The following is a 22,833-nucleotide window of genomic DNA, read 5'->3' as shown; positions in this document are numbered from 1 at the left end:
CACCTCCACGCAGCTAATGAACACAGCCGCGCGATCAGCTGCTGTCACTGAGGTTACCCGCGGCCACCGCTGCATCCACCGGTGGCCGCGGGTAACCTCAGTGACAGCAGCTGATCGCACGGCTGTCTTCATTAGCTGCGTGGAGGTGACAGGAGCGGCTGTGTCAGCTGCGGCTCCGGTCACCTCCATGCAGTTGCGGTGGAAGCGACGCTGGATCATCCTGGATTACGCCGGACAAGGAGGGCTTTTTGGGGCTGATTAAAGTGGTGAACCAGGGTATATGTGTGTGTTTTTATTTCTAATAAAGGATTTTTCGGGTGTGTGTTTATTTACTGTAACTTACAGATTAATCATGGAGGGTGTCTCATAGACGCCTGACATGATTAATCTAGGACTTATTGGCAGCTATGGGCTGCCAATAACTCCTTATTACCCCGATTTGCCAACGCACCAGGGTAAATCGGGAAGAGCCGGGTACAGTCCCAGAACTGTCGCATATAATGTATGCGGCAATTCTGGGCGGCTGTTGGCTGATATTGTTAGGGTGGGGGGCTCCCCATAACGTGGAGCTCCCCATCCTGAGAATACCAGCCTTCAGCCGTATGGCTTTATCTGGCTGGTTTTAAAAATGGGGGGAACCGCACGCCGTTTTTTTTAATTATTTAATTATTTATTTCACTACACAGTATAGACACGCCCACCGGCTGCTGTGATTGGGTGCAGTGTGACACCTGTCACTCAGAGTGGGGGCGTGTCTCACTGTAACCAATCATAGGCGCTGGTGGGCGGGGAAAGCAGGGAATACGAAATTGTTTAATGGGCGGCCGGCTTTTTCAAAACAGTAAAAGACGCCGGAGCAGTGTGAATGCCGTGCAGCGCCAGGGATCGGGGATCGGTGAGTATATGAGAGAGGGGGATAGACTGACATGGACTGAGAGTGAGGGACAGAGATAGTGACGGACTGACAGAGATTAGTGCATGACAGACATTGTGAGGCGCTTCAGAACGCAGCTTTTCAGCTGCGCTCTGAAGCAGACCTTTTTTAAGCTGCGGTGCAGAGCGCACACCTGCGCACATAGCATCAGACACCGAAATCGTATGAGGGATGTCACACGTTACAATTGACTAGGTTCGTGCAACAAAACGCTCAATTCTAGAGAATGATACGATGTGTTTGCGATCAACGGTTTTGCGTTCAATCCTGATCGCATGTAGCTGTCACACGCAGATACCTCACAAACGATGCCGGATGTGCGTCACTTACAACTTGACCCCAACGACGGATTGTGAGATATATTGAAGCGTGTGTAGCGGGCTTTAGTACATAGAGTGCTAGATTGTTATTACATCTTTTACGCCAGCCCTCTATAGCTTTTAAAATCCTTTCAATTATTCAATTATCTTTTTGAAAATGTGGCAAAAATAACAGAAAAGCATAACATTAGTATAGCCTATTTAGCAAACTACTTAATGGACGTTAAGAACAATTAGATCTATAGGAGTTTATCACATGTAAAGTGTTTAGGTACTTTTTAATGCATAGCTAATAATAACCCGTTCCTGACATTTGATGTACCGATATGTCATATTTTGCGGTGAGTCCCCGCAAATAGCTGCACTGGTATGTCATTGCAATTGTGGAAGCACAGGAGCTGTGCCTACACTATTGCCACTGGGAACTCGGTATAAGTGATAGTTTAGCTCCACTGCCTTCTACCACCTGATTGGGACTGCCGTGACATGATCACAGGGGCCCGATGGTAGTCATGGCAACCCAAAGTCATCATGACAACCTCAGGATTTGCCAGCTATGGAAGCCTGTTAGACCATGCCAGCAGCATGGTCTGAAAGGCTTCTGTCAGTAAACACCAGGAGAAGAAGAATGGGTTTGATTCCTGCGAGTGAGCAGTTCTGGGTGCATATTGCTAATCCCTGCCTAGCAGTCCCAGCATCTAGTAGCATAGATAAAGAGATCTTTAGAAAAAGTATTTATAAGGATCCTTCATTATATGCTAATGAGGCCAGCGACTAGTAGTGAGGCAAGGGCGTTAGTTCCCTTGGCTAGCTTGCCCCCTTAGCATGTAAGCATGCCCCTGAGGGCATGTTAACCTGCTAATGAATGCGCAACATCAGAGGCATAATAGCGCTTACCTCTCTGCTGCCACCACACCGACGCTGGATTTCGGCTCAGTGTGTATGATTCACTCACTTACAGTCATGCGGACTATGAAGCCGGATGTAGGCAATTCAGGCTTCAAACTGGTGTAGTTTGCATGACCAAAAGTGCAGGGGACTTCTGATCATGAGCACTGACCCTATGCCCAGCATTTTGAGGTGGTGCAAGGGACACAGGTACACGCGTCACTGCCAATGATCACTTCAGTGTGCATTGAATTGCATGTTAGCACGACCCTGTGGGCATGCTACCATTCTAAGAGGGCGTAATGAGCCCTTGCGACTAGTCCCTGTGCTCATTAGCGTATCATAAAGGATCTTTAGAAATACTTTTTCTAAACATCTCTTTAAGTATGCTACTAGATACAGGGACAGTTATGCAGAGATTAGAAATATGTATAGGTAAGGATGGTTGACCTTAGGGAGATCAACATCCAGCACTGCGGAGACACCATCACGTGTTTTCTCAACGCAGTGATTCTAGAGCAATGCCTCCTGGGAAATATGCAAAACAAGGAAGCCGCGGAGACACAATCACATGTTTCTCAACGCTGGCAGGAAACTAGCCAGGTCTTTCACCGGGAAGGAAAAACCACGGGAAGGGCAGTCTCCAGTCAAGCAAACCACCTATACCAAAACACGGTATCCATCCACAGACAGCTGTTTCGGGGTATTTGCCCCTCATCAGTGTGGAGTAGAAAACTGGCTAGTGGGAGCAATGCCTAGTAGAAGACTATATAGGTAAGGATGGTTGACCTTAGAGAGATCAACATTCAGCTCTAGAATCACTGCGTTGAGAAAACACGTGATGGTGCTCCGCAGTGCTGGATGTTGATCTCCCTAAGGTCAACCATCCTTACCTATATAGTCTTCTACTAGGCATCGCTCCCACTAGCTAGTTTCCTACTCCACACTGATGAGGGGCAAATACCCCAAAACAGCTGTCTGTGGATGGATACCATATTTTGGCATAGGTGGTTTCCTTGACTGGAGACTGCCCTTCCCGTGGTTTTTCCTTCCCAGTGAAAGACCTGGCTAGTTTCCTGCCAGCGTTGAGAAACATGTGATGGTGTCTCCGCGGCTTCCTTGTTTTGGAGATTAGAAATGTGCACCCAGAACTGCTCGTGGTTCTGGGAGCATATTGCACCTGACAGGTTCACTTTATTATTTGTAGAGTTAATTATCAGAAAATATTAGTTTTGGAGCTCAATTTTCTAATATTGCTTAAACCATTTAAATAGTAAAAAAAAAAAATCAATCCCTTTAATCCTTGCTTTGTTATTACTTGTACATTCTGAAGCATTAGAACATTATCATTTCTCCTAAGACAGCAGTTTCATTTTATTGCATCTACAGAACCTATATAGTATTGAGTATCCATGATTTGTCTTTTTTTTTTAAGCTTGGGTAGGAGATTATTGAAAATGTTTCATTGATTTTAACTATGATACAATAATGTTTATTGTTAAAGTGTAATAAAAGTCTAATAGTGAGCTCCTATAAACATGAAACATCATTTTAAGTACAAACTAAAATCCTTAGTGTAATAAAAAAAACTGTTAAAAAAGCTGTTATGTGTAAAAAAAATAATAATAATAAAAAAATACATAATAAGCTCAATTCTTTATTGTGATTTTCATTTAATTAAGACTAACAGAACTCGCTTTATCAGCTGAAAGATGCCTGTCACTCAAGGGAGTTCTGCAGAGTCTTGTGTTTGTTCCCATAATTACTAGAAAGGATAAATAGTTATGGCTTAGAGGAGATTGGCATATCTCCTAGAAGACACACGGGTTCGGTTTTAGGACCACTGGGAATGTGTTATTCAATGAAGCAGAAATTGCTATTTCTCAGTTAAATATGAACGCCCCATGATATTCTGAAGAGAGTTGCAATTAGCCATTATCAAATAATTTATTGTACAGAAAAAGAAAACATCCACTGAAAAGCCATGAAACTCCCGGCAATGAACTCGTATATCTCCAGAAAATTATTAAAAGTTTAAATTAATAGCTTTATAAATAAATTCCAATTCAATATTCTACAGTTCACCGATATATCCATTGATCATATTGTACTTCTTATGGTAAAAATACAATATATTTTATATGTTCTTTCCCACAGAACAAGAGAGAACAAAAACACTGCAATGATTAACTATTGTATTAAAACATTAATTAAAAACATAAATTAATGTATCAAATTCTTGCATGGAAGATGTGATTTTGTGATACCATGTATTTATATTTGCGTTATAAATCTCTCTTTTAGGAAAAAATATGAAGTAGAGCCAAAACAATAATTAAAGAAATCTGTTGATCAAACACCTGTTTGGTGATTTTACTGATGCATCTTTAGTCCAAAATGTCAGTAAATGAGTCATACACAATCAGCTGACCACTCCTCTGCCAACTCCCCCAACTCCCCCATAGGCCAACCATTACTGTGTCTTGCCAACAATTTCTGTGTCTTGGCTAACCATTCCTGTTTCTTTACCAACTGTTCTTGTGTCTTGGCCAACTGTTGTTATGTCTTGGCCAACCATTATAGCTTCTTGGCCAACCATTCCTGCATCTTGGTCAACCATTCCTGCAGCTTTGTCAACCATTCGTGTATCTTGGCCAACCATTCGTGCGTCTTGGCCAACCATTCGTGCATCTTGGCCAACCATTTGTGCATCTTGGCCAACCATTCGTGCATCTTGGCCAACCATTCGAGCATCTTGGCCAACCATTCGTGCGTCTTGGTCAACAATTCGTGCGTCTTGGCCAACCATTCGTGCGTCTTGGCCAATCATTCGTGCGTCTTAGCCACCCATTCCTGTGTCTTGGTCAACTACTCCTGCATCTTGGTCAACCATTCCTGCATCTTGGCCAACCATTCCTGCATCTTGGCCAGTCCTGCATCTTGGCCAACCATTCCTATGTCCTGGCCAAGCATTCCTGTGTCTTGGCCAACCATTCCTGTGTATTGATCAACTGTTCCTGTGTTATCTCACTTCACAAAAAAATAATTGGGTGAATGAATTCCAACCGGCAGATCCTTATGTCCCTTGACAAAATATGTTGACAGTCAGAAAGCCTCCATACACATTAATTAGTAGGCCAAATTTGCCGAAATCAGTGGTATCGGGGGTGACTTTTATGTAATGTGTGTATAATGTGTCTATACAATTATTCAAAAATGACACTAGGCTTAGGATGAACAATCTTTCTGGGATTGTTCTTCCAAAGTAATAAAAAAAATCAAGCATGTTGATGTTCATTCTGGACAATGTTGCTGTGCCCCCCTTCAGTTTAAAAGGCCCAACCGGACCTTTACTATGAGACAAGCTTTACATGCTTGCGCTCAGTTTACTAATTGGTACATGATAAAACAATTGTCCGGAACTTCTATACCATTAGCTCATATTGTTTGACCTATTTTCTAAAATTTAGATATATTTGTGGTTAAAATAATGTTTAACTCATTTTTATTATGCCGGAAAGTAAGGGGAAAGAAGTTTATCAGAAATGGAGGGGAGGGATAGTTATTTTGGTTTGTTCAGTTAAACAATATGAAATTTTGATCATTAGTTTATTAGCTGGTTTGTGTATATATATATATATATATATATATATATATATATATATATATTATATAAAAAAAATCTTTAATTAAAAACACATGTATCAAACAACAGTAGAAAGGTCAAAGTACAAAAAGGAATGTTATAGACATAAATTCCAGTAGTAGGGAAGGAGCCCCAAGAAAGTCCAATTACATTCAAAAGAAGAATTGCTGACTATATTACATCAGTATCAGGGTGGGATGAAATATTGAGTATGCATATCATATCACCCCTAAATAAGTCGTGGTAGATCTGCCCACATAAAAAGCCCACACAGTAGGATATATCAATGCTAGAATGTCAGGTTACCCATATTGAATGAGGAGGACCTTCTGAGGAGCCCTGGCAGCCCCAACGAGCGTTTCGTCTATAGTGGCTTCTCAAGTGAATGTGATATATGTATACTCACTATTTCATCCCACCCTGAGACTGATGTTATATAGTCAGCGATTCTCCTTTTGAATGTAATTTAATTGTAATTGGACTTTCTTGGGGCTCTTCTCCTTCTAGTGGGATTCATGTTTATAACATTCCTCCTTATATTTTGACCTTTGTACTATTGTTTGATATATGCGATTTTTAAAGAATCTTTCAATAAATGATATATTTTAGTGGATGTGTTACTCCATTTTTTTTTTGTTTGACTTATGATGAGTAGGAATATATTCACGATGAAATACTGAGGGAGAAACAATAATATGTTGTTAATATATAACAACATGGTTTAGTTGAAAAGGGTCAATCACGAATAATTTTCTCTCGTGCTAACAGCTAATTCTGCTCTGCATTGTGGGAAATAACAGATTGCAATAAAAATAATTAAAAAATATATTTCCCAAATATGGGTGATTTAGTATCTGTTTATTTTGACCTCTCTGCAAAAAAGTAACGTGTTCATATCATTTCTGTTACTCCATTATTTTCTTGAGCATAGATATGAACCTCCGTGCTGTGATATACCTTAATATTTGCCTGAGGTAAGTAGCTCTTTAATTATTCACATCCCATCTGTGGTCACCCTGCAGGCTGTATTTATTTAAATGTGTCGTATTATCCTATTCCCTGTTGTGCGCTACGACATGATCCCGCTGACAATATTGACAGCTAAATCGTAAGAATTTAAAGAGCTGATTCCGTATTTTGCAATTGTAGAAAACTACTTTAGCATCTGCAGCTAAATTAAATACTACATATTCAGTAAAAAAAAAAAAAAAAAGGATTTTAAGGCCAGAGCCTGAGTCCTGCTTAAAACACCACTCTAGAGTTTTTTGTTCTTTTTTCACCACTTTAGTGGTGCTTTAAATCTCCTTACCCTCCATCATTTTCACCATTTATCGGCACCGCTTCAGACCCATGGTGCCATCTTGTGACTGCAACTTTAAACATAGGTAAGGATGGTTGACCTTAGGGAGTTAGGGAGATCAACATCCAGCACCGCGGAGACACCATCATGTGTTTCTCAACGCAGTGATTCTAGAACAATGCCCCCTGGGGCCTTTTACTAGGCATTCCTCCCACTAGCCAGTTTCCTACTCCACACTGATGAGGGGCAAATACCCCGAAACAGCTGTCTGTGGATGGATACCATGTTTTGGCATAGGCGGTTTCCTTGACTGGAGACTGCCCTTCCCGTGGTTGTTCCTTCCCGGTGAAAGACCTGGCTAGTTTCCTGCCAGCGTTGAGAAACATGTGATGGTGTCTCCGCGGCTTTCTTGTTTTGCAACTTAAGGCTATGTGCACACGTTGCATTTTTTTCAGTGCAGAAAAAAACGCACCCTCTGCCAGAGGGAACAATTGTAAACAATGCGTTTTGGGAAAGAACGCATCAAAAACGCATGCGTTTTTCGTGCGTTTTTCATGCGTTTTCCATGCGTTTTCTTCAGGTGCGTTTTTGACCACATGATCCAGTGACAGTGCCACAGTACATCCAATACACAGTGCCAGCCTTCTTGCAGAGATGTGAGTGTTGTCCACGGGAGAACGCAGCTGCCCATGCCCATGATTTGGGTTCAGGCTGCTGTGGACTTGCTCTATTCTACCTGCAGAGAACACTCTTGTCTCTGCAGCATAAATTGACATGCTGAGGTTCGGGAAGCCGCGCCACAGGTCAGGTTATGCTGCGGAGAAAAGAAGCCCAGTGGGCATGGGATTTCTAAAAATCCTTCCACTGTGCTTCTACTGCACAACGCATCGTTATGGACGCAGGGAAAACACTCTGCGCCCATAACGCTGCAAACCCTGATTGTGGGCACACAGCCAAAAATGTGTCAATGGATGTCAAACATATATATAACGTCCCACCACCCCTGCATATTCTAAGCTGGCGCCCTTTATTGCCTTTCATGTGGCACTAAAGGGTGCCTAGCCTTGTATTTAGCCCAAAAAAAAAAAATTTAAATAAATGACGTGGGGTCCCCCCTATTTTTGATAGCCAGTCAGGGTAAAGCAGACAGCTGTAGCCTGCAAACCACAGCTGACAGCTTCATCTTGTCTGGTGATTAATTTGGAGGGCTCCTCAAGCTGTTTTTTTTTTTATTTATAAATAATAAAAAAAAAAAAAACGTGGGGTCCCCCCAAATTAGATCACCAGCGAAGGTAAAGCTGACAGCTGGGGTCTGGTATTCTCAGGATGGGAAGAGCCATGGTTATTGGACTCTTCCCAGCCTAAAAATAGCAGGCCACAGCCGCCTAAGAAGTGGCACATCCATTAGATGCGCCAATCCTGGCGCTTCGCCCCAACTCATCCCGTGCCCTGGTGCGGTGGCAAACGGGGTAACATATGGGGTTGATACCAGATGTGTAATGTCACCTCGCATCAAGCCCAGCAATTAGTGATGTCATGGCGTCTATCAGATACCTGACATAACTAATTGACAGTAATAGCAAAAAAAATTGACAACCAAAAAAAAAAATTATTTGAAAAAACACTTACCAAAAACATATCCTCTTTCACCAATTTATTGAAAAGAAAAGAAAAAAAATTGGGTCCGCAGTATACATTTTTGACTTCCCACGTCGCCTCTGGACCTTCTAGAATATGGGGGGCACGCTCAGGGAACGTGTCCCCCATTTTCTAGTAGTGCAGACCCTCCATTTGAGGAGAGTGGGTGCAAAGAATCTGCACCCACTCTCCCCGGGTCACAGCTGTAGTGTGCCGAGCAGCAGCAGCCAGCGCAGCTCACACTGAACACATGAAGCCGACAGCTGCTCGGCACATGTGACCGGCGCTCACTGTGAAGGAGGGGGCCGCGGGGGATCAGCACTGTGACAGGTACGGGGGTTACCGGGGGACACCGGGGGGAATAGGGGGTGACCTGGCAGGGCCTGGGGAGCAGTTTTCTGTCGCATGTGTTATTGCACATGCGACAGAAACAGAGGAGTAGGGCGGCCGGTGCGCTGCTGTGCGCGCGACCATGTTGGATTTTCGGGAGGGGGGTCAGGGGTCGGGGCGGGCACTTTGGCGACTCTGGCTTTCCTGAACTTTGCCAGGAAGTGAGGTCAACAGGAAACCTTTTGACCTCACTTCCAGGTAAAATGCCTTCGTTCTGTATGCCGATAAAGCATGCGGAACGCAACAAAAATGCAGCGAACTGCGGTGTAGCTGCGTTCTGACCCACATCATTGATTTCAATGGGGGGGAGAACGCAGCTACAATGCACAAAAGAAGTGACATGCTGCTTCTTTTTCCGCACCGATTTTTGGCATCCAGAACGCTGCGTTTAGATACGCAGCGTGTGCATTGATTTTTCGGCTTTCTCATAGACTTTGCTGAGGAAGCTGAACGCATGCTATTTGGCACTGAAACGCTGCAGTTCTAAACGCAGCGTTTCCGCGGGAAAAAAAGGCAACATGTGCACATAGCCTTAAACAGTCAGGAAGTCAGAAGCTAAGTTACAAGTACTGATGGTAATGAGCGAGTACTACCATGCTGAGGTGCTCGGTACTCATAATGAGCAGTTGGACGCTTGGATGGGCTTAGATCAGGGATATTACATCAGGGTTAGGACAGGAGTCAGTGACATGCTGGTGACTCAGACTTTGCTACCATCTAGTGTACCTCTGAGCTGAGGGACAACGCAGGGTACGCAGTCTGAGGGTAAGCTTAGGTGTGCCGGTCTTGTTATTTGCCCCCATGTCAAGATGTCCTAGATCCTAATCCATTGTCACATGTAAGCTAGATAGACGTAGAAAATTAATTAAAGCTTGTAGTCTGGTTGGAACAAGAATAGGTAATAGGTTATACATTTGAAATGGGTTGGGGTTTAATAGCTGGGGCTCTATTGCTTGTTAGACTGGAAAACTTTTATCCCTGTTAAATCTGTCAGCACGATTTTGGAAAGATATAGCTGTAATGGTGCTGTAATACTAATTACAATGATACATTTGGTGAATAAATCCACTTTGTTGTTCTTTAATTACCATTTCAAGTTTACTGCTAATTAGATTTCGGTGCACAGGGGCCGGACTGTACACTGAGTTTTCTCCTCCCTGTCTGTGATTCCCTGGCCCTCCATCTGCTTCCTGTCTTTGAATAACAGGTCATTGCTTTTTCAGTGACCGGCCTCCTGTGTTTAAAAATCACCTCTTCAAACAGATTAGGCAAGAGAAGGGGTGGAAGTGGTCGGGACTCAAGTTCCCCCTCCTAAGTTCCCATTACAAAATTGTGCTGACAGGTTCTATTTAAAATTTACTGCTCAGGCTCAACAGCTGCTCAATTCATTCCTTATGGGATTGCTGGAGAAAAGTGAACACAGCAGTCACGCAGCCCCTTAAAGGATGAATGGAGTGGCGGTGGAGCATGCACAATGTCGCTTTATTCTAATGAGGAAAAAAAAATCCCTGCTATGGTGATTTTTGGTGATTTTTGGGAGCCCAGTGGTTGGATCCAATCAGTTTAAAGTTCTCAAAGATCTCATGGTTTTGTGATAACGCGTTCCATGTGCAATTTAATTCTTAGGCAAAGTTAATTTCTTTGTATAAAGAAAAATTCTTATCAATTTCTGCTGTACATTTACCTGCCTGGTTTAAAGCATTATATGCCTCCAACTCCTCTTACAATCTACAATTAATATACAGTGGGTAATAAAAGTATTCAGACCCCTTTACATTTTTCACTTTTTCTTTCATTGCAGCCATTTGGTAAGTTCAAAAAAGTTCTTTTTTTTCTTATTAATGTACACTCTGCACCACATCTTGACAGAAAAAAAAAACAGAAATGTAGATATTTTTTTAAATTTATTAAACAAGAAAAACTGAAATATCACATGGTCATAAGTATTCAGACCCTTTGCTCAGTACTGTGTAGAAGCACCTTTTGAGCTAGTACAGGCATGAGTCTCCTTGGGAATGATGCAACAAGTTTTTCACACCAGGTTTTGGGGATCCTCTGCCATTCTTCCTTGCAGATCCTCTCCAGTTCTGTCAGGTTGGATGGTGAACGTTGGTGGCAGCCATTTTCAGGTCTCTCCAGAGATGCTCAATTGGGTTTAGGGCAGGGCTCTGGCTGGGCCGGTCAAGAATGGTCACAGAATTGTTCTGAAGCCAGTACTTTGTTATTTTACCTGTGCGCTTAGGGTCATTGTCTTGTTGGCAGGTGAACATTCGGCCAAGTCTGAGGTCCAGAGCACTCTGGAAGAGGTTTTCTTCCAGGATATCTCTGTACTTTTCTGCATTCATCTTTCCTTCAATTGCAACCAGTCGTCCTATCCCTGCAGCTGAAAACCACCCCCATAGCATGATGCTGCCACCACCATGTTTCACTGTTGGGATTGAATTGGGCAGGTGATGAGCAGTGCCTGGTTTTCTCCACATATACCACTTAAAATTATTACCAAAAAGTTCTATCTTTGTCTCATCAGACCAAAGAATCTTATTTCTCATAGTCTGGGAGTCTTTCATGGGTTTTTTTTGCAAACTCTATGCAGGCTTTCATATGTTTTGCACTGAGGAGAGGTTTCCATTGGGCCACTCTACCATAAAGCCCTGACTATGGAGGGCTGCAGTGATAGTTGACTCCGGCACGGGACTCCGGCATCTCCACCATTAGGAGTAATCTGGAGGTGAAGGATAGCCTATGATCCCCCTAGCATAAGGGACAGTATCTTGAAGTAACATCATAACTGTGACATAGGGCAGATTAAAGTGGGAGAAATTTATCTCAATATATTTAAAGGGGTTGTCCCACAGTTACATAACATTTTAATCAATAGATCTTGGAATAAAAATCATTTTCACAGTTGAATGTGTTAAAGAAAAGTTTCTATGCTGAGATAATCTTATAAATGTGACTCTGCTATGTACTGTGTAATGGCTGTGTCTGACCGTACAGGAACATGGTCTGAACGTAGGCAATGGGGGTCTTGAATCTTTGTAGGGTACAATAAAATCTCAAGGCATTTTGCAGCAAAATATGCTGCCCAATGTCAGAAAGCTTGGTCTGAGTTGGATAATCTGGATAGTCATCCAAAACACAGCTTAAAACATCCAAGAATGGCTAAGATCAAAGCACTAGACTATTCTGAAGTGGTTTCTGTTAGCCCAGATCTAAATCCTACTAAGTATTTGTGGAAGAAGCTGAAACATACAGTCTGGAGAAGGAGCGTTCACACCAGAGAGAGCTGGGCCAGTCTGCTCCAGAAAAGTGCACAAAATACCTTTTTTAAATTTTTCACTTGACCCCCAATTCAGAAGCAATGTCTGATTATCATTAGTTGATATTTAGCAAATTGAACTAGAAAATTACTTTTTAGTTTCACGTTATTTCAGTGACCATAAAAGAAAATCTAGTAATCCCGGTAGGCCACTGGCAGAATATTTTTTCCTGTTACATTGCCATAAATCTACACTTCCCACTTCTCTTTGCGGGCTCTGCTTTAATGTTGCTGTAGATGTATATGTCCCACTTGACGCACCCAATACCAGGCATTAATCTTATTATTAACAGTAAATACAGCCACGATTTCAGATTTTACTTACTTTGGTTGTCACTTGTGTTATGAATGGTAACAACAGGAACCCTTGGACCTAATAAGAAATAAGCCATAAAACAATATCATTAGTGACAGTGAACTAAAATGACATGTACTAAAATAGCCCTTTACGATAATAATGGAATAGTGATGAAGAACATAAAATAAAAGTTATCTGCCCTTATGTAACACCAATTTATTTATTGCTCCACTCCATTAATCATGTCCTTCTATTTTATGTCTACAGCTCATGTGCTTACCAATGTGTCTCTATATCCCTTTGGTCACTAAATATGATTATAAATATTAATGAACCACATACGACAGCGCTGTTGTTTTGGGACACATGTTCTAGAAGTGCTGGTGCTTTTTTTATTCCAAAAGTACAATTTGACTCCTAAAAATGATTCCACAGGCAGCTGCCTGCTGCATCATCCCTCTGTGATGACTGCCACAAGGTGGCGCTAGACACTACTTGTATGCAGTAGATGGAGAGGTAGTCAGGCAGGCACAAGGGGCAGGCAGAGATGAAGTCAGGATACAAGCCAAAGGTCAGGGTTCCAGGAGAGTACATACAAAATACATGTAGCAGGCGAGAACGTACTCAGGAGATAGTCCAAGGTCAGAAGCCGGGAAGTAACAACAGAAAAAGGGGAAGACAGGCAGAAACGGGTAAACAGCAGTGTGGAGTCGAGAGACCAAGATCTGAACACTGAGCACCACCGGAGCCAACAGTACAACTGTAAACAGGAAGTACGACTAGCAGTGCCCTGAGCTAACATGCTTCCTAATGAGGCAGACCAATCACCGGAAATGAGAAACATCTGCGAGAGCACCTTCCAGGACCAGCGTGAAACTCAGTTCTGTGAAACAACTGTAGCATCCCTGAGACCCTCAGGGCACTACAGGGAACTGCATCCTCTTGGTGATGCAGGACCTAACCCCTGGGACCTAGAGTACCAGTGCTGATTCCATCAACACACGACCAAAATCCTAATTCTCCACTCCACACTGGGCATAGAGGGTTAACCATGTAAGGGGATGGTCGCCATGGGAACGAGTCCCTGGGTTTAGCCAGCCTGGTGGGAGAGGTCAGTCAGTCTGTAATCAGAGTCTAGAGCAGGGGTCTCAAACACGTGGCCCGCGGTCCGCATGCGGCCCGTCAGGCTGCTTCATGCGGCCCCCAGGCCCGTGCCCCTGTTCACTATCGCGGCCGGTGCAGGGGCCGCAGCCACTGTCTGCACTTTGTTAGATGAGTGTTTTGCCGGCCCTGCGTTCTCAGAGGCAAGGACTGTGCGCGTGCAGCGTCGGCAAAACAACCATCTGATCTGAGCGAAATCGCTGCCAGGGGCTGCGGTCCCTGCACCGGCCGCGATAGTCACCGGGGCACGGCCTGCAGACAGCAAGAAGCAGAGATGAGGAGCCGAGGGAACGCGGGACAGGTGAAAAGAATGGTGGTTTTTTATTTTTTGTGTATGTGAAGGACGGCACATTAACCCCTTAGCGACCTATGACGTACTGTGTACATCATGGGTACATGATGGCTCCCTGGTACTTAAGGACCCATGACATACCCAGTACGTCATGGTGAAATCGCGGCCCCGGTGGCTGCGATCGCTGTTTGCATTGCAAATAGCAAATACCTTTACTTAGATTCGGGGAGGAGGGGACCTCAGGAGGGGTGGTGTCTCCTCCCCGGACCTACGGAGGCTGTGATTGGCTGTGCGGCGTTCGTCAGCCAATCACAGCCACTGTAATGTTCCAGCCATTGAAAATGGCTGTAACATTGAAATCCAGCCATGATCAGTGCAGCTGAAGCACCGATCATTGGCTGGAGCTGGGTGACCTCAGTTTCACCCGCCCCCAGCTCTAATTGGAGAGACCGGTCTTGTGACCGATCTGTCCAATCACTGTGGATCTGGGGCCAGAGACCCCGAGAACGATCGGTAAATTATCACCTTTCACCCGCCGCCACTACTATAGAATGGGGACAAGGTGGGCACATGACTATAGGATGGGGACAAGGTGGGCACCTTACTATAGAATAGGGACAAGGTAGGCACATGACTATAGGATGGGGACAAGGTGGGCACATGTCTATAGGATGAGGACAAGGTGGGCACATGTCTATAGGATGGGGACAAGGTGGGCACATGACTATAGCATGGGGACAAGGTGGGCACATGTCTATAGGATGGGGACAAGGTGGGCACATGTCTATAGGATGGGGACAAGGTGGGCACATGACTATAGCATGGGGACAAGGTGGGCACATGACTATAGCATGGGGACAAGGTGGGCACATGTCTATAGGATGGGGACAAGGTGGGCACATGTCTATAGAATAGGGACAAGGTGGGCACATGACTATAGGATGGGGACAAGGTGGGCACATGTCTATAGCATGGGGACAAGGTGGGCACATGACTATAGCATGGAGACAAGGTGGGCACATGTCTATAGGATGGGGACAAGGTGGGCACATGTCTATAGGATGGGGACAAGGTGGGCACATGTCTATAGGATGGGGACAAGGTGGGCACATGTCTATAGGATGGGGACAAGGTGGGCACATGACTATAGGATGGGGACAAGGTGGGCACATGTCTATAGGATGGGGACAAGGTCGGCACATGTCTATAGGATGGGGACAAGGTGGGCACATGACTATAGGATGGGGACAAGGTGGGCACATGTCTATAGGATGGGGACAAGGTGGGCACATGTCTATAGGATGGGGACAAGGTGGGCACATGACTATAGCATGGGTACAAGGTGGGCACATGTCTATAGGATGGGGACAAGGTGGGCACATGTCTATAGCATGGGGACAAGGTGGGCACATTACTATAGGATGGAGACAAGGTGGGCACATGTCTATAGGATGGGGACAAGGTGGGCACATGACTATGGCATGGGGACAAGGTGGGCACATGACTATAGGATGGGGACAAGGTGGGCACATGACTATAGGATGGGGGACAAGGTGGGCACATGACTATAGGATGGGGACAAGGTGGGCACATGACTATAGCATGGGGACAAGGTGGGCACATGACTATAGGATGGGGACAAGGTGGGCACATGACTATAGGATGGGGGACAAGGTGGGCACATGACTATAGGATGGGGGACAAGGTGGGCACATGACTATAGCATGGGGACAAGGTGGGCACATGTCTATAGGATGGGGACAAGGTGGGCACATGTCTATAGAATAGGGACAAGGTGGGCACATGACTATAGGATGGGGACAAGGTGGGCACATGTCTATAGCATGGGGACAAGGTGGGCACATGACTATAGCATGGGGACAAGGTGGGCACATGTCTATAGGATGGGGACAAGGTGGGCACATGTCTATAGGATGGGGACAAGGTGGGCACATGTCTATAGGATGGGGACAAGGTGGGCACATGACTATAGCATGGGGACAAGGTGGGCACATGACTATAGGATGGGGACAAGGTGGGCACATGACTATAGGATGGGGGACAAGGTGGGAACATGACTATAGGATGGGGACAAGGTGGGCACATGACTATAGCATGGGGACAAGGTGGGCACATGACTATAGGATGGGGACAAGGTGGGCACATGACTATAGGATGGGGGACAAGGTGGGCACATGACTATAGCATGGGGACAAGGTGGGCACATGTCTATAGGATGGGGACAAGGTGGGCACATGTCTATAGAATAGGGACAAGGTGGGCACATGACTATAGGATGGGGACAAGGTGGGCACATGTCTATAGCATGGGGACAAGGTGGGCACATGACTATAGCATAGGGACAAGGTGGGCACATGTCTATAGGATGGGGACAAGGTGGGCACATGTCTATAGGATGGGGACAAGGTGGGCACATGTCTATAGGATGGGGACAAGGTGGGCACATGACTATAGCATGGGTACAAGGTGGGCACATGTCTATAGGATGGGGACAAGGTGGGCACATGACTATAGGATGGGGACAAGGTGGGCACATGACTATAGGATGGGGACATTACTAAAAGATGGGGACATTACAAGGATGGGCATAATACTATTGGATGGGGACATTACTATAGAATAGGGACAAGGCTGGGGTCATTACTATAGGATGGGGACAAGGTGGGCACATTACTATAGGATAGGGAACATTACTAAAAGATGTTGGCCAAAATTTCTATATAGTGATAATTGTAACACTATTAGTTACAAGAAAGGGATAAAATGTAAAAAAAAAAAAACAAAATAAGGCATGACTTTTTTTAACATCAATTTTTTTTTTTAGATTTAACCAAAGAATGTGCACATTTGTTATAATAAACAAGTGAAAAATGTTGAAAATCAGTCATCCAAAGTTGTGTAAAAAAATATATATGGTACCAATAAAAATGTCACTTTGTCCCGCAAAGAATGCGGCCCCCCAAATTATTTTTTTCCTCGGTGCGGCCCATACACCCAGCCGAGTTTGAGACCCCTGGTCTAGAGAGTGCAGCACACAGGAGAGGTGTGCGGACGTGCCAGAGCTGGGTCCATGTAACGGTGACCCCGGGAGGTCGCCAGGATGAGTACTGGAGATACTGCTGGGACCGGAGCACGCACGGGGCACAGGGTCCTAGGTCAAGAGCAAGTTTTAGATTGTTTGGCAAATACCTGCCAGGTGAGGACACCTTCATGGACTTCACCGAACCAAATAATCTGGGGGCATCAGCAGTAAACTAGGATCGGGGTTCGGACACTTACCTCCCTGCAGGGTCCACACTGCCCGCCGTACGGAGGAGACTGTACCCCCAAAGGGACAGTCGGGGCCCCCAAACGCTCCATGCTATAGGGACCCAATCAACTGAGAGTGCCGGGGACAGAGCAACCTGGGTCACTACATTGGCACTGGTCCTCCAAGGGACCTGAACCAGCAGCCCGTGGGTCCACAGTTAGTAGAGACTGTTAAAGACAACCTGGTGTGGTCTCTGTTATTGCCCCCGTTAAATCTCCCAGGCGCAGCCCTACCTGTGGAGTGCCTACCATCACAGCTGCCATTACTACCAGCCCTGGGAGTACCCACATTCAGCAGCGGCGGTTCTCCATCCTTAACCGCAACCCGCAGGTGGCGTCACATGACAAAAACTCTTAACTCCCCTGTAAATATTCCAATTACAAAAGGGGCCCAGGGCACAGAACCAGGCAACTGCCACCAGAGTGACATTCCCATTTGTTATTGCCTGGGACCGAGTACCCCCTTCTCTGGGCGCTACACAACCAACAAAGCATTCATCCTGCAAAACGCCCTGCACCATAGACAAAATATACCTGCTCTGCAGGAGAGCATAGCAGAACAATACGGAATGTTCTGCGTAAGGAATCATGACACCTCATTGTGAACTTTCTATTTATCAAGCCTATCCATAGCCTAAGTATTCTGGCTTGATTTTATTATATATTTCTGTAGCTTATCGTCTGCATTTGAGTTTTTCCCCCTTTTATTGTAGATAACAAAAAATAACACAACGAAGAATTAAAGCAAATGCTAACAAAGTAAAATTCTGCTGACTACAACAAAAAAAAAATTGGACTAAAAACACCCTACAGAGTAGCGTTCACGTGACACCTCTTATCTGATCTCTTGGGTCTACATAGCTCATAATTTTATTCCGCAAACTAAACTCCCAGCGTGTAAACAAAGGATATTCAGATGTTTGGTGCCCACCTCCATAGTGCCCCTCTTAAACATTGATGAATGATTTAAAAGAGCAGCTGCCAGCGACGTGAACGGAGAAGAGAGAGCTCTGCAGAACTAAGATAATTGGCAAGCGGAGTATCTATTTGCCGATTGCAGATCTCTTTATTTGTTGCCTCATGAATAATTTATGTGTGATACATGAAGTTCTCATAGTGAAGATATTATCCTACAAATAACAGGCGCGCATCACTTTTGTTAAGCTTAGCTATTGTTTTTAATATATATTATTTTAGATCTGGTCCCAACAATCTTACTGGCTTCACATAGGCAGTATGAACTAAATGGACTGTTTTAAGGGATTCTTTGGGAATAACCTGTCAAGTAGTTGCCATAGTAAAGGGTGCTTTACACGGTGCGACATCGCTAGCGATAGCGATAGCAACCACCCCCGTCGTTTGTGCGACATGTGGTGATCGCAGCCGTAGCGAACAATATCGCTATGGCAGCGTCACACGCACATACCTGTCCTGCGACGTCCCTGTTGCTGCTGAACAATCCCTCCTTCAAGGGGGCGGTGCGTTCGGCGTCACAGCAGCGTCACAAAACGTCCAATAGAAGAGGAGGGGCGGAGATGAGCGGCTGGAACATGCCGCCCACCTCCTTCCTTCCTCCTTTCCGATGGACGCAGGTAGGATAATGTTCGTCATTCTTGCGGTGTCACACACAGCGATGTGTGGTGCCGCAGGAACGACGAACAACCAGCGGCATACCCCACCAACGATATTATGAAAAGGAGCGACGTGTCAACGATCAACGATTTTTGCCATTTTTGCGATCGTTGATCGTCGCTCCTAGCTGTCACACGCTGCGATGTCGCTAACGATGCCGGATGTGCGTCACTAACGACATGACCCCGACGATATATCGTTAGCGATGTCGCAGCGTGTAAAGCACCCTTAAGTCTGGTTCAAAAGATATTTATTCATATTTTTCTAATTTCTGCCAAAACTTTCTACATATTACTTGAATTTCTACAATTTACTTTCGAACCCCAGCACTATTATAGCATATGCACTTTAATGTGACAATTCAATAATAGACACTAATCTGAACCTCCCACTCCCGGATCCAAGACTTCTCCTGAGCTGCACCATTCCTCTGGAATGTTCTACCCCAAGAAACCAGGACGAACCACAACTTACTCAGTTTCAGATTCGCTCTAAAAACACATCTTTTTAGGGTGACCTATCACACTCCCTAGCCGAATTAAATTCACATAGTCTCTCCACAACTTCTCACAATATAACTCTCCATCAAACTCCACCATACTCAAAAGCATCTCAAAGATTGGTTGACTGGTTCAGGCAGCCTTTATCTATCCCCGATTTCTATGAGACGGCTGGATTGTCATTTTTAATAAGCACTTGTACCTTGTCCCCCCCACCTCATTGTACTCTCATGAGCAGGGTTGTCTTTTTTGCTCTAATTATTGTATTTTCTATAACTGTTACTTGCTTGTATATGAACCTCTGAATTGTAAAGTGCTGCGGAATATATTGGTGATATAGAAATAAAGATTTATTATTATTATTATTATTAGTAGTAGTAGTAGTAGTAAAAGTAGTAGATTTGAGAAGCCTGTGGACCCCATTAAATATCCAGGAGTCAAAACAAAATGTATATAAATTAAATTAATTTATAACATAAGTTCTAGAGATGTGGGTATACAGTTGTACATGTCAGATATTAATTCACATTGAAAAAAATCATATTAATAAAACATTCTGCTTACGATCGTCTATGTGTGTATTAGATTTATGTATCGGGAGGACAGAAGGTAGTGACTTAGAGGAGACCCATCACTTGCCACAAATATGTAATCATTTTACCTGGTCTAAATGATGTTTTTCTCCAGAATCTGGCATTATTAATTTTTCACTCCAGTTTCTCTCTATTGCTGAGATATGGCCCCTGCTTTCTATTTATGTAAATCCAGTCTTGAAGAGTTGAGGACCAGGCCCACTTCACAAGCAATACTGGAATCACTTGTAGGGCTCATGTCCACTTGTGATTTTTATGTGCGAGTGCGATCCGATAAAAAAATCGGATTGCACTTGCACCATGTTAATCTATTGGACAGTGTCCTCTTGCTTAACTTTCTACTGCATGAATCGTGCATGCTGTGTTTTCCAGCGAGTCTCAGCTCACGCACCCCCATACAAGCCTACGGAAGCGTTTGAAACATCGCGCTGCACTCACATGTTATGCAAGTGCAGTGCAGTGCACGCAGAGACAGACAGCGGAGGAGATGAGAGAAAGTGCTCCCTCCATCTTTTCCGCAGCTATGATACGATCGCAAGATCAGATCACAGTCGCATGACCCTTGGCTGACACCTGCAGCAAAGGGTTATTAGCACATCGCTTCCGATGCTCTCGCATTGTGAGTGGACAAGAGTCTGTAAAGAGGGATACATTTCTCAGCAACAGAAAATAAAAAAAAAAAAAGAAAGAAAAAAGTGCGTAAGCATTTACAGGTAGGTAGTGTATATATATCTGCCTGTTGTGCTCAGCACCGTTCTTTGCCGGGCCGGCACAGGGCAGTCACAGCAAATCAGCTGCTTTCACTGATGTCGCATCATCATAGCGGCAGCTTCACATCCACTCTGCTGCGTAGATGGGACTGGACAGCCAACGTAACAATGATTGATAGCTGTCTCCCCCAGATAGGCAGCAGGGAGCCGGCTGCCAATAAGAATGACGTCAGCTGTCCTGCTCAATATACAGAGCAGAGCGGAAAAGAAGCCTCCTGTCTGTTGACAGAGCCATTGTATCGCTAGCAAGGCCGGTCTGTGACCGCGCTGTGCCAGTGGTGAACAGCGCCGGTCGCAACGGGCAGACAGTTGCCAACTAACTGCCTGTTAGTGCTAAGGCACATTTTTTTTGTAAAGTAATAGATCTACTTTGTAAGGGCCGATTCCTTAAGACTGGCATTGCGTGTACATTGTTGGGTCTGCTAACTGGCGTGCGTTGATCTGGAGTACATTTTTCAAGTAAGTTACACCACTAAAGTGTCATAACTTCTTATTAATTGGAGAAGTGTACGTAGCCATTTCCCGTACATTTCCAACCTATTCTAACCAACATTGGTGTGTAAACGTCAAATGTCACAGTATATTTTTCACAACTTCCAAGTTATACCATAGTATTGTGACTTATTAAGGTGCTTTATGCTGGAATTCTGCATCATATAATAAAGGGTGTGGAGGGAAAGAACGCACAAATAGGGTGACTATACTATAAAAATTAAAAAATATGATAAGGCTCATCTAGGGGATAGTGTCATAATCCCTAGTTTAAAAATCCAAAACCTGCCTCGTGGCTGGGTGAGACCCCCTGGGTAACATTCACCAGGATGAGAAAAAAACAACTTTAAAATATGCTGCGCAGATGGAAGAGAGTTTCTTGATGCAGAAACAGTAGAAAAAAAATATTTTATTGGACAACGCATTTCAACAATGTACTGGCGTTTTTTTCAAGTAAAAAGATGTTGCTTTTATCCTTGAAAAAGACGCCAATATGGTGTTGAAACGCAATGTCCAATGAAAGTATCTTCTACTATCTAAGGCCTCTTTCATACGTACATTCCTTCCGGTACGTGTTTGGCAGTTTTCTCACATACCGGAGACACGTACACACGGAGACCTATGTATTCCTATGGTTTTGGACACACCTAAGTATTTTCGCACGGAACGTGTGTCCGTTGCGTACTTATGTGTGCCCGTGTGCTCCACACGTAGACATGTCCACGTTTTCTCCGGCATCTTGGGTGTCATACGGAACGCAAACGGGTCACACGTAACACAAACGGACCACACGGATGTGTTCCGTGTGACACGCACCGGCGAAAACACATGTATCTGCGAGAAAAAAAAAATACTTTACTCACCTTCTCCAGCCCTGCAGTCTCTGCCGCTGCTGTCACTTCCTTCCGATCGCCGCTCATTATGCTCATTGCATATTCACTTCACTGCGGCCGAAAGCAGCAGCAGCGGGGAGTCAGCAGGGCTGGAGACTGAAGTTCAGCACCACGGACAGCAACGCCAGGGACAGGTGAGTAGAAAGTTTCCGTTCTCCGTGTGTTATCACGGATAACACACGGAGAACACACATAGGCAATAAATACGGCTCACGGAGGGCAAAACGCACCTCTGACACGTCCGTGAAAAACGTGCGTGGTTTTTCACGGGTGTGTGAAAGAGGCCTAAAGTGTTTTTGTTTTTTTTTTTGTTTTTTTTCCTTTTGGAGAATTCTGGCATAAACGCCAAAATGAATCAGGCATTCAGTTTGTCTAATTTTCAATCCATCTCTAGCAGCAAAGATTGTGAAACAGATTACGGACAGGGAGGAAGGCTC

At 44.5% G+C, this 22,833-nt stretch overlaps 1 protein-coding gene across 3 annotated transcripts in view; it reads right to left on the bottom strand.

The window, feature by feature from the left end:
* Nucleotides 1–22,833, bottom strand: part of DPP6 (dipeptidyl peptidase like 6) — a 1,510,443-nt gene that overhangs the window by 48,284 nt on the left and 1,439,326 nt on the right. For all 3 annotated transcript variants that reach the window (XM_075315434.1, XM_075315436.1, XM_075315435.1), the window contains exon 17: nucleotides 12,761–12,808. In XM_075315434.1, coding sequence (XP_075171549.1) covers nucleotides 12,761–12,808 — 48 coding nt within the window. The remainder of the gene's footprint in view (nucleotides 1–12,760; nucleotides 12,809–22,833) is intronic.

The sequence above is a fragment of the Anomaloglossus baeobatrachus genome, chromosome 6 (assembly GCF_048569485.1).
Source record: "Anomaloglossus baeobatrachus isolate aAnoBae1 chromosome 6, aAnoBae1.hap1, whole genome shotgun sequence".
Classification (NCBI taxonomy): Eukaryota; Metazoa; Chordata; class Amphibia; order Anura; family Aromobatidae; genus Anomaloglossus; species Anomaloglossus baeobatrachus.
This window is presented reverse-complemented; position numbering and strand designations above follow the sequence as displayed.